This window comes from Ruditapes philippinarum, unplaced genomic scaffold (assembly GCF_026571515.1).
Source record: "Ruditapes philippinarum isolate M1 unplaced genomic scaffold, ASM2657151v2 ctg283_1_1_1_1, whole genome shotgun sequence".
Taxonomy (NCBI): domain Eukaryota; kingdom Metazoa; phylum Mollusca; class Bivalvia; order Venerida; family Veneridae; genus Ruditapes; species Ruditapes philippinarum.
The window spans coordinates 476,434-488,290 of NW_026855710.1; the positions used below are offsets into that span (position 1 = coordinate 476,434).

An 11,857-nucleotide genomic window follows, 5' to 3' on the forward strand; every position below is an offset into this window, starting at 1 on the left:
TAAAACTGTAAAAGATATCAACATGAAACTTTGTAGGTAGATATATCTCAGTGGGTAGATGTGCAGTGCACAATAATCATAACTCTGCCTTGCCTAATTTTGGAGTTATTGCCCTTTGTTTATTTTTACTTTTTGAACTTTGTCTGGGACATTACTCTAAAATTATAAGAGATATCAAAATGAAACTTTGTTGGTAGATAGAACTCATTGAGTAAAAGTGCATTACAAAAAAAACATAACTCTGTTTTGTCCAATTTTTTAATTATCTTACCTTTGAAAAAAAAATCTTGTCCGGGAAATAACTCTAAAACTACAAGAGATGTCAACATAAAACTATGTAGGTAGATTGATCTCAATAGGTAGATGTGCAGTGCACAAGAACTTGAACTCCGCCTTGCCAAATTTTTTAGTTATTGCCCTTTGTTCATTTTTACATTTTGAACTTTTTCCAGGGACATAACTTGGAAACCATAAAAGGTATCAACAAGGAACTTTGAAGATTGATAGATTGCATTGATTAGAAGTGCAATGCAAAGAACAATAACTCTGCCTTGCCCTAATTTTGGAATTATTACACTTTGTGAACTTTTTCCAGGGACATAACTCTGAAACTACAAGAGGTGTGATTTCCTGTGTCATAAACCTATTCGGGGAGCATCACCCGGCTCAAACCGGGCTCTTGTTTATATTTTTAGAGTTATTGCCATTGAAACTTTGCAATTTTCAACTTGTGTCGCATGTAACTCAAAAAGGATTTGACATAGTCATGAAACCTTACGGGAATGTTGCTCTCAGCAAATGTAGTTGTGCACCTAGTTTTGGCTTGGTGGATTATCCAGTATTTATTTATATAGTTATTGCCCTTGACTAAGTAAAAACCGTTTTATTATGTTGTGTTATTTGTTCATTGAGTGCTTCAGTAAGAATCAACCAACTTTACAGGAATAATGATCAACATCACTGTTTTTTTGCGTGTTGATTTTTTTTAGTTTTGTTAGAATTATTGCCCTTGACTTACAGTAGTATAAATTTGCAATTTCCAACTTGTTCATGCATAGCTCAAAAAGTATTTAACTTGTTGGCCTGAAAGTTTACAAGAATGTTGGTCAGCATGTGTTCTTATGCACCTTGGGGTTTGCTTGTGGATTAATTCAGTATTTGTAAAGTTCTTGCCCTTTACTTAGTAAAATATTTTTAGTTTTCAACTTGTGGCACATGTAGTCCAAAAAATATTTGACTTAGAGTCATAAGATTGGCAGAACAGTGGCGTGTGGGGGCACCCGTGTCCTATGGACACATTTCTAGTTTATTTTATATTTTATTTTCCAGAAAGCAATCCCATTATATTGTTATTGTAATGATGTCTGTGTATCAGTTCGACCATAAGTTCCGAGGTACGGCTCTCATAATCGGAAATGAGTTTAAAGGCCAATGTTCAGGGGAGAGGAAGGGATGTCTAAGAGACGTTCAGATGGCGGAAGAGCTTTTTAAAAGACTAGACTTTAATGTGACAGCATTCATGAACTTATCTACCGTCGATATGAAAAAGAAAATGGAGATAGGTTGCAATACTATTATTATTCTTTCTGTTTTTACGTGAACAGTCCTATTATTAAATTAGCAATGTGTTAAATTGATAAAAATCATAGATTTCTATCCGCCGTCTTTATAAATGACATGTCTCACGATTATATTTTATAACAAGCAAATTGATGTATATATCACATCCCAATGTGGGTGCCAGAACGAAATATTCAGTGTCATACACCCGAGGCAAATGTTGTCCGTCGAAACGATAGTTAAGGGTCGGCATTATTTTTTTTCTGTAATCCTAAGCAGTATGTGATATGTCATCCTAAACAGTATCTTATTATACCGAACACAAAAAACTTTCAAAGTAACTTATGAATGGCACCGAAATGCCCGTGTTACCCACTGACGTCACGTCAATAGCTAAAGCTATTAATAATACGATATGATATGATATGATACGATACGATACGATCGATACGATGTGATGTGAACCAATTCGTTGGCCCTCAATGTTCCTTTGTATATTTATTCAATATTGTATGAATATTTTGTTCATTGTCATTTGTGGTGAATGTGTTTTTTCTGTATGAACCATTTCTCTCAAAGAGTGATTTATTTTATGTAAAATGTGCAGTCCCTACCGGTTATCGAATCTGAGACCCTTGGAATATCGTTTTGCAGCCATACCGACTGAGATACCGGCCGCATGTATACACTTACTACTCAATCAGAGGTATTTCTATGCTGTGACAAATTCCCCGCTATATTGATATTCATACTCAAATTTGTAATGACCCGAGATCGGGACCCATGGGATACCACTCCGCACCTCTCCAGCCGCTTACACAATTCATTGAATAGTTACGTATCTTTTGTCCATTTCTTTTGCTGTTTGGGAAATTTTGAAGTCTATTGGCCTAAAAATCAGGGCATTCTCTTTGCTATCAAATCATGGCAATTAACCCATTACGCGATATACACGCCTTTTAACGCCTTTTTCACCCCCCTTTTTGTTGTCTCTAATGGTGAAAAAATGCCTTATTTAGGCCCCAACGCTTGTTTTTGTTTGAGAAATGTTGTTAAAAAAGTGACCACTTTTTCGGCGCGGTCCCCCAACCAAAATATACATCAGGGGGTTGCCAGAAGGGGGATATGCCCCTTCTGTTTGGGGGGTTTGAAGGGGGGCGGAGTCCCCCTCATCGCCAAGAAAATTTTGGACTTGTGAGAGGCTATAAATGATCCCATATTGATCATAAGGTAACGTGTAACCAACGCTGAAAAGCATTTGACTCTATCTCAATCCATTGAGAAGTTGCAGCACTTTAAAATCAATTTTGATGGAAAACATCAACGCAAAATTGAGATTGAATTTTGAGATGTCCCCTCGTTGCCATGGTAACAGAAAATTTAAGCCTGAGCATGTTGTTTCAAGGGCAATGGTCCAGTCAACATATGTGCCAAGTTTGATTAGTGTTGAAGCAGTTTGTAAAGTATTATGGCAATTTGAACTTGTAACGGGAGACTTTTCAATGAAAAAAGCCATTTTCCACAAAATGCTCATGAAGTAATGGGTTAAGGCATTCTATCGGTTATAAAATCAAGACAAACTTGTTCAATGCATGCTTTTTGCCATTTAATGAAGGCATTTTGTTGGCCATTTAATTAATCAAGGCGTTCTATTGGTCAAAATATAAAGGCATTGGATTGGTCATTTAATCAAGGCGTTCTATTGGTCAAAATATCAACGCATTCGATTGGTCATTTAATCAAAGCGTTCTGTTGTATCAAAATATCAAGGCATTCAATTGGTCATTTAATCAAGGCATAATATTTGAAATCCAATCAAGACATTACATTGTCATCATTTATATGTGTAGGTTTAGGTGACCAGAAAAAAGTACATTATATCTAGTATTTTTAGCTCACCTGAGCAATGCTCAGGGTGAGCTATTGTGATGGCCCTGTGTCCGTCGTCCGTCGTCGTGCGTCGTCAACTTTTAACATAAACAACATCTCCTCTGAAACCAATGACTGCACATCAATCAAACTTTACAGAAATGATCCTTGGGTGGTCCCCTTTCAAATTTGTTCAAATGGTTCGGTCTGTTGCATATGTAGGTCATAGTGCCAGAAAAGGATTTCAAAAAACACAATTAAAAATCTTCTTGTCCGAAAGTACATGGGCCAGAGCTTTGATTTTTGGTATATGGTATCATCTATGGGTCCTCTACCAAAGTTGTTCAAATTTTGTCCCTAGTGTCAAAATTGGCCCCGCCCCGGGTGGTCATAGGTTTTTCCTTATATGTATATAGTAAAATCTAAAAATATCTTCTTCTCTGATTGGGCAAATGCTACAGATTAGATATTTGGCATGAAACATTGTGTAGTACACCTCTATCAAGAATGTTCAAATAATGGCCCTAGGGTCAAAATTGGCCCCGCCCGGGGGGTCATTGATTTTCATTAAATACATATAGTGAAAACTTGAAAAATCTTCTGGTCTGAAAGTAAATGGCCTAGAGCTTTGATATTTGGTCTATGGTATCATCTGAAGGTTCAATACCAAAGTTGTACAAATTTTGGCCCTAGTGTCAAAATTGGCCCCACCCGGGGGGGGGGGGGAGGGTCATAGGTTTTTCTAATATGTATATAGTAAAACATAAAAAATCTTCTTCTCTGAATTGGCAAAGGCTACAGGTAAGATATTTGGCATGAAACATTGTGTGGTAGACCTCTACCAAGATTGTTCAAATAATGGCCCTCGGGTCAAAATTGGCCCCGCACTCGGGGGTCATTGATTTTCTTATATACATATAGTGAAAACTTGAAAAATCTTCTGGTCTGAAAGTAAATGGCCTAGAGCTTTGATATTTGTCTTTGGTATCATCTATAGGTCCAAAGCCAAAATTGTTCAAATTTTGTTCCTAGAATTAAAATCGGCCCCGCCCTGGGGGTCATTGATTTTCCCTATATGTATATAGTAAAAACTTAAAAAAATCTTCTTTTAAAGAACCAAAAGAGCTAGAGCTAAGATATTAAGCATGAAACATCTTCTAATGGGTGTCTACCAATTTTGTTCAAGTTAAAGCCCTAGGGTCAAAATTGGCCCCGCCCCAGGGGGTCATTGTTTTAAACTATATGTGTAAAGAAAAAAACTTAAAAAAAATCTTCTTTTAAAAAACCCAACAAGCTAGACCTTAGATGTTTAGCATGAAACATCTTCTAATGGGTGTCAACCAAGTTTGTTCAAATAAAAGCCCTGGGGTTTAAACTGGCCCGCTCCGGGGGCCTATATACAGGTGAGCGACTTTGGGCCCTTTTTGGGCCCCTTTTTTTAAAAACATAATGCATTACGTGACGATTTTTTTAAAAACCCGCCAAAAAGAAAATCAACAAGGGTTTTGACTGCTTTTTACTTGTTTTTAGTAAAACAAGGGGACGAAGAAAGGAAATAGACCGAAAACAATTTAAAAGAGGCCCCTTTTGGCGGGATCAAGTTTTAAACGGGGGATTTAAAAGTTTCCTTTTAAATTTAGAATAATTGGGTATATTCTGATTTAAAATTCAGTAGATTTTAAAAAGGGAAAAACCCAAAACTGTTTTATCAAAGGGAATTTCAATACAAAGTCAAAATTTTTAAATTTCTATATTGATAAAACAGCAAAAATTGAAACAAAAGGGACCAAAGGGCAGACCGAAAAAGACAAAAGTTGTGCTTTTTTAAACAGTGGAGGTTGGTGAAGGGAGGCTTTTATTTACATGGGGATCTTTATTCGGAGGTGGTAACTGATACAGGTTTAACTGTACATATATACTGGATGTATCAATCGTTTACAAAGATAAAATATTAATTTTTTTAATTGTGTAAATAATTCTTTGAAATAGTAAAATGACTAACGTCTTTGTCACTGTTGTGTTTGCCGGTTTTACGGTTATACATGGGTTACAAATTTTTCATATTTTAAGAAATTTAATTAGTTTTCACATAAGTAAAGACATAAACATGTAAAATAATCAATTTTAACATTAATCTGACTGTAACAGGATATAAATAAATAACTCATAATTCAATTGCTTTCTAGATGAAGATAAGATTTTGTTTTAACTCCATTCTAAAGGCATGCAAATCAAGGGGAGAGATAGGTAGTGCTGACACCTACGATACAGGCGTTGACGTCAATGTCGTTCAAGGGACAAAAAATCCGTCCGTGAGAGATCCAAACACGTTAAGAACAGATCCGAGAGACTCGGCAAACAATCTGTACGCTATTGATTTAACCGATGCTGAAGACATGTACAAAGATTGGGAAAAAGGTAAGTAACAATAACTAGCCTTTATCTGGTATGTGATTGACAAAATGTTTAATGAAAACCACGTCACTGATAACACCATGTATGTCCCGTAATGCAGGAATGTGAAAATAATGCAGGAATTGTGCAAAAGTAACACCGGCTTTGAAATTTAGAGTGAAGCACGCAACGCGGTAAGTAAATATCAAAACCAGTATACTTATACCATATTAAAACAGGTTTTCCGGAGGAAAAAATTGGTACTCGTAATTAGATTGAATAATCTCGGCGGCGGCATAAGAATTATGTTTACAAATAGAGAATTAACCTTCTGTGCGCAATTTGTCTTACGCGATTTCACCATTTTAGAAGTTTTGTCATTATATCTTCTAGCGCATAAGGACAGAAATATTTATGACGGAATTATTGTACTTTGTTGTTAGTAGTGGAGGACGTCACTCTAGACCACTTTTTTCCTTCTTTGTCTATTTAAAGCAGCCATCTTTAATTTTTTGTGCAGTCAATTTTCAAGAGGATAGGTTTGTCTGGAGAGGTAATTTTTATGATAAGATTTACTTTTCATACAATTTGCTTACAGGTTCAATCCTGTAGCTCTTTTTACTCTCTTATCACTGTAGTATAAAACCTAGAGAAATACACTTCTGTTCTCAACTGCTACTACTTTATTAGACTAAACTTTCTCCGATGCCCTTTCGAAAAAATTTTCAGTGTTTGGGGATTTAAACATTTTTTAAAAGCAGAAATACCTTTTTTTTTCAATTCCCCCTACATTTCTCAAGCAATTTTTGCTAAACTTTTACAGAATCATCATCATCCAGAGCACTGGCGCATATTTTGCGAACATTCTGGCAGAAATATGGTTCTTTGTTTTTTACATAGATGTGCAACTATTCTTTGATTTTAGAAAATTTTTCATCTATTTTGAAATTTCATACAACTGTCAGCCTAGAATTTCTTCATATGTTTGGCTTTGCCACAACATGTATTTGTCATTTCGGACACTAAATTTTGAGTTACGGTCAAAGACCTGTTTTCGTTTTACAGGTAAATCACTGTCACTGATAGCTCGGGTTTGATTACTTCTATGTTAATTAGAATGATTAACATTTCAAATTTGTTGAAACATGAAAGATACAAATTATTTTTTCATCTATATATCATATATGAAAAAAAAAAATCGAAAGGCCATAATTACCCCAAAATGAAATGTTCGAATCGCAATATGCATAGTTATGGCACTTGATGACGAAGCTCCCGTGTGACATGTACGTTAAAAAGGTGTCGTTTCGCATTGCGGCATTTCTTCATGTAGTTTAATGTAGATCAGTCTGGAAGAAATGGATAAGTTGATGCTAAGACTATATATTTTAATCCTCATGACAAATATATCCAGGAAAGTCTTTTCCTGTCATGATCATTCTTAAGATTGACGAATATAAATTATATATATTTTTAAATTGCTACATTTGAGGTGCGTCACGACAAAACCAACATAGTGCGTTTGCGACATGCATGGATCCAGACCAGCCTGTGCATCCGCGCAGTCTGATCAGGATCCATTCTGTTCGCTATCAGTTTCTCTACTTGTTATAGGGTCTGTAAGCGAACAGCATGGATCCTAATCAGACTGCGTGGATGCGCAGGCTGGTCTGGATCCATGCTGGTCGCAAACCCATCATGTTGGTTTTGTTGTGACGCGGCTCATTTTATGATATTTCAGCCTATTTTCTTACTATTTTTCTTTTTCAGCCAGAGAGATTAAAAAAATTCGGCATTATCTTTGAACAAATCCTTTGTTGTTTCTCATTCCTGCGCCACATGATATGCATGGACATGTGGTTGGGAAATAATTCAATTACTTTAAATAACATTGCTTAAAGGGTTTGTCATTATAAACGTAAATTGTAGGTTTAGGAAAAATGTTAGTTGAAAAAAAACTATAGAAATATTGAGATTAAAATAGGAAATTATAGCTTTATGAAGTGTTACTTAATGATTGTTTGTTTTATTTTGACAAAACTTGCCAATACAATTTGTACCAACATGAAAACTGATTTTGATAACATTTACAAAAATACACTGACCATATGTAATTATTGTGTTTCTATTTTGTTCCGTTTAGATTCGGACGCATTACAACCGGGGGAAATCTCTAGAAGTTCTGACCAAGCAACTGATCAAGATGCGGTAGGGGAAGTCACAGAAATTGACACCGGAGGTAGTGGAGATAGTGGACAGTTGCCGCCGTCGCCATTCGATATTGTACCTCTTAATTGTCCGGATGATTTTCTGATAATGTATCCAGTGATGTCAGGTGAAAATTTCTAGTTTCATGCATTTTTCTGACTTTTTTGCTTTGCTAAAATTTTATTCACAAAGATAATTTTGAAAACAATTGTGTATGTTATTTAGCAAACACAAGCATATATATTTTCAAGTGTATTCATTGCTTACTTAACAAATAGCAAAATGGTCAAATAGAATTGTAGTAATCACTGAATGTAGCTCGTTCATCCACACAAATCTCTTCTTAACATGTCCTTAGCAGTGAGTTGATATAAATAAACCTTAAAATTTCTTCAATATCCGCTGGATTGTCAACCATAGTTCTTGTTTATAAAGTCGATTTTCATTGGACTGTCTCGTTAATAATGTCGATTTTCATTGGACTGTCTCGTTTATAATGTCGATGTTCGCTTATAATGTCGATTTTCATTGGACCGTCTAGTTTATAACGTCGATTTTCATTGGACCGTCTTGTTTATAATGTCGATTTTCATTGGACTCTCATGATGCTCCAAGCTTTGTTTAATCTACTGCGAATTCATTAATTTCATTCATGTTAAAATGAAAGTAATTCAGTAGTTTCATTTATTTGTTATAAAAGAACATTGCGGTATGAATAAATTTATGAATATAAAAGATTACAGCTATTTAAGTACTGTCCATATCAGAGAAAATCGGTCTAGATCGAGCTTGTTTGGCACGAGGAAAAAAAAATAAACAAACGCTTGCGTTGATAAAAAAATGGGCATTTATTGAAAATGCCATAATGTTTCGTTAGAAATGACATACCATTTCGTTAGAATAGTTGGCAAGGACTGTACCTACACCATAAAATATCCACGGTCTTAAGCTATGAACTAATTAGCTAAGACATTAATTTATGTAAAAGGTATGAACTGTTTTTGCCGTATAGAAAAAATATAATCGAAAGAAAAAGAGGTCGAAAGACATAAAATTAGTTCATGTTTTAATAGAATCTTATTTATGCTTGGTCATAAATCTTATGTTTTTACAACTTAAAATATATTTTTTTTATTACAATAGCTTTTTTTCAATGTTAAAATTTGTTGTTATTTCATTTTTTACTATTTCTTTTTGTTTAAGGAAAATTTGCATTTCGAAACCCGAATACCGGATCCTATCTCATCAAATTTTTAAATGAGAAGTTGAATGAAGTTTTTAATGGGTGTAACCTTTTACAGTACCTTACACATGTAAGTCATGAGATGGCAAGGTATGAATACAACCCAGATCTTAATCAAATATTAATAACAAATCTAAGAAAACAAGGGGCAGCAAGGCGGACTGGTCGATCATTTGATCCGCTTTTGACATTTAAAAACTATTTACATCGGACAATTAAATATTTGAGCAGCGAAGAGAATCATGAAAAGCTTGTTAAAATCATTGGCGAGCAGCACAGGAGCCAGTTGAAAGGCGATCCTTCAGTGGTGGAACCTTATCTTGGTTGGGTGATAAATAATCAGCTGAGTGAGCAACAAATGACTGAGATTTTAAAAACAATTTTACCATTCAAGATGACAGCATGCATTGTCCACAGATTAACAGACGATGTGTGCTTTAAGCCGAAGAAAGAAAAGTCCATGATGGGAATACTCTGGAAAAAAAGGTTACCAAAGGAAACTAACGTTTAAAAGAAATGACATTTGTTTGCATGATGTCATTCAAGCGGTGGTTTAAATGATGAAGAAATATATTTTCTTTGACACATAGCAATTTAGTTATGGGAAGATATGATTTCTGTTCATGTTGTTTATTTTTAGCCGTTTATAGGTTGCTATGTTTTTAGTGACTCACTGACTTAGTAATTTTTTATAGCATGACGCTCTCAGTTTGTCCGTCTGTCTGAACAACAACTCATTTCATAAACAAGCCCTTTATTTATTGTTGTGTATTTCAATGACTCATTGACTTGTTAATATTTTCTCATGTTTTTTATAAAGACCAAAGACCTTCAGGACGTTTTATGAGATGACGCTGTCAGTCTGTCTGCCGTTATCAACAACTTGTTTCACAATCAAGGTGAAATAAATACGTTAACTCCACTGTTCGGAGATAAAATGTGGACACATTGTAATGACCCTCTCATTGGCGTTGGCGTGACCGTTGGTTTTACTTATATTTTTAAGTTCTATTTTCTCAGAAACTATAAAAGATAAAATGGTGCTTCTATTCACCTAAAACTTAGTGGACATGTTTATTGTCATGAAAGGGTACTATTTTAAAGGTTATACCCCCATTTCAATTAAGATTTTGAGCCCTGATTAACCTTTTTGGCATGACTTTTGAAGTTTTGATGTTTCATTTGTTAGAGGCCAGCGGTCCATAATTATATATAATATACGTGTGAACAAAATGCTTATGAGAGAGGAAATCGGAATTACAAGTAGCATTAACATTAATCGTCTTGACAATCTTGACAGCTACATAGGGCATGAATGATTTTTGCATTATCATTGTAAAGTACATGTATATATTTATCATTCAAGTCAAATATTCACAGTGTACTTGTGTACATTTCCTTATTCGTTATTTGAATGCGTACCAAATGTAAAATGTTAGAGTGTTTTATACATACTCATATTGTTTAGTCATTAAAATGTTAAAATTCTTGTGTGAAAGTTTTACGATATATTTTCTAAGAACATATTTCTCTCGAATTTCTTGGTAAACTGGACACTTAAGAATGAAATGGAACTCGATCTCGATATCACTTATGTTTTAGTAAAGGTTAATTTTCGGAGTAACTTCAAATTAATTCACTACAGTCTTGATATACATGTACACTATCAAAATATGACACCATGTCATAAGGGCGTTCTCTTTAAATTCAATTTTGCAAAGTTATGCCCCTTCTTTCACTGAATGTATTATTTAAGGCCAAGTTCTCAAAAATTGTGAGATTTAATTACTTCTAACTTGAATTATTTTTTCTTTTTTAAATGGGAATGCATTTCTAAAGGGCAGGTAACTTTTTAATTTATTTCTTTTGTTTTACGTCCCTTTGAATTTTTTGTTAAGGTACATTCCTAAAATAGTATCAAATATATTCAATGAAAACTTGAAGTACATGTCAATTATCAATTTGAAATGCAATTGTTGGGGAGATAATCCTTTAAGCCCCTTTTGCTCTATTATTTCACTTGTTTGATTTAGAACATTTGCCTTTTTCTCAAAAAACTTTTAAGGCATTCACTTCAAACTTGAAATATTTGTTTATACTTTCAAGGGCAGGTAAGTCTCTGATAAGCATGTTAACAGATTTATGCCCCCTTTTCTATGTTGGTTTATTTTTACCATCCAGCACTACGGAAAGTGTGTGTAAGGTTTTCAGATTTATACTTGATTTCTATATTTGTATGTGTAAATCTACAAGCTTTATATACATGAATAAGGAACGATTCCAAAACAAAATAGATGATTTTTTCAAATATATGATATTTTGTTTGTTTTCCATATCCTTTGTTTTTCTTGTGAAATAAACCTGTTTTAGTATGAGACTTTAATGCACTTTTAAGTTACTTAAATACGCAAAATATTTCGTAAATTGCCATGTATTAGCCCCCGTTTCACATCAAATGTACATGACATTAATTCTAAGAGATTTTTTGTATTGAAACTATTTTATCTTAAATATATTATTTTTTTCCAAATGACTACTGTCTAAAAATATATCACGTGACTTGACTTTGTCTAAGAATGAATT

The 11,857-nt window shown here is 34.2% G+C and overlaps 1 protein-coding gene across 1 annotated transcript; it reads left to right on the forward strand.

Moving 5' to 3' along the window:
- Positions 1-5,615: 5,615 nt before the first annotated feature.
- Positions 5,616-11,647, forward strand: LOC132744154 (uncharacterized). Its single transcript, XM_060732773.1, has 3 exons — positions 5,616-5,847; positions 7,967-8,158; positions 9,235-11,647. The coding sequence occupies exons 1-3, from the start codon at positions 5,616-5,618 to the stop codon at positions 9,783-9,785; spliced, it is 975 nt and encodes a 324-aa protein (XP_060588756.1). The 3' UTR covers positions 9,786-11,647.
- Positions 11,648-11,857: the final 210 nt, after the last annotated feature.

What these genes read in the sequence shown, in the direction of transcription:
- LOC132744154 (XM_060732773.1), top strand. Translation starts at nt 5,616, where the DNA reads ATGAAGATAAGATTTTGTTTTAACTCCATTCTAAAGGCATGCAAATCA. An exon ending in GTACAAAGATTGGGAAAAAG is followed by an intron (nt 5,848 to 7,966) that starts GTAAGTAACAAT and finishes TGTTCCGTTTAG; the next exon opens with ATTCGGACGCATTACAACCG. An exon ending in AATGTATCCAGTGATGTCAG is followed by an intron (nt 8,159 to 9,234) that starts GTGAAAATTTCT and finishes TTTTTGTTTAAG; the next exon opens with GAAAATTTGCATTTCGAAAC.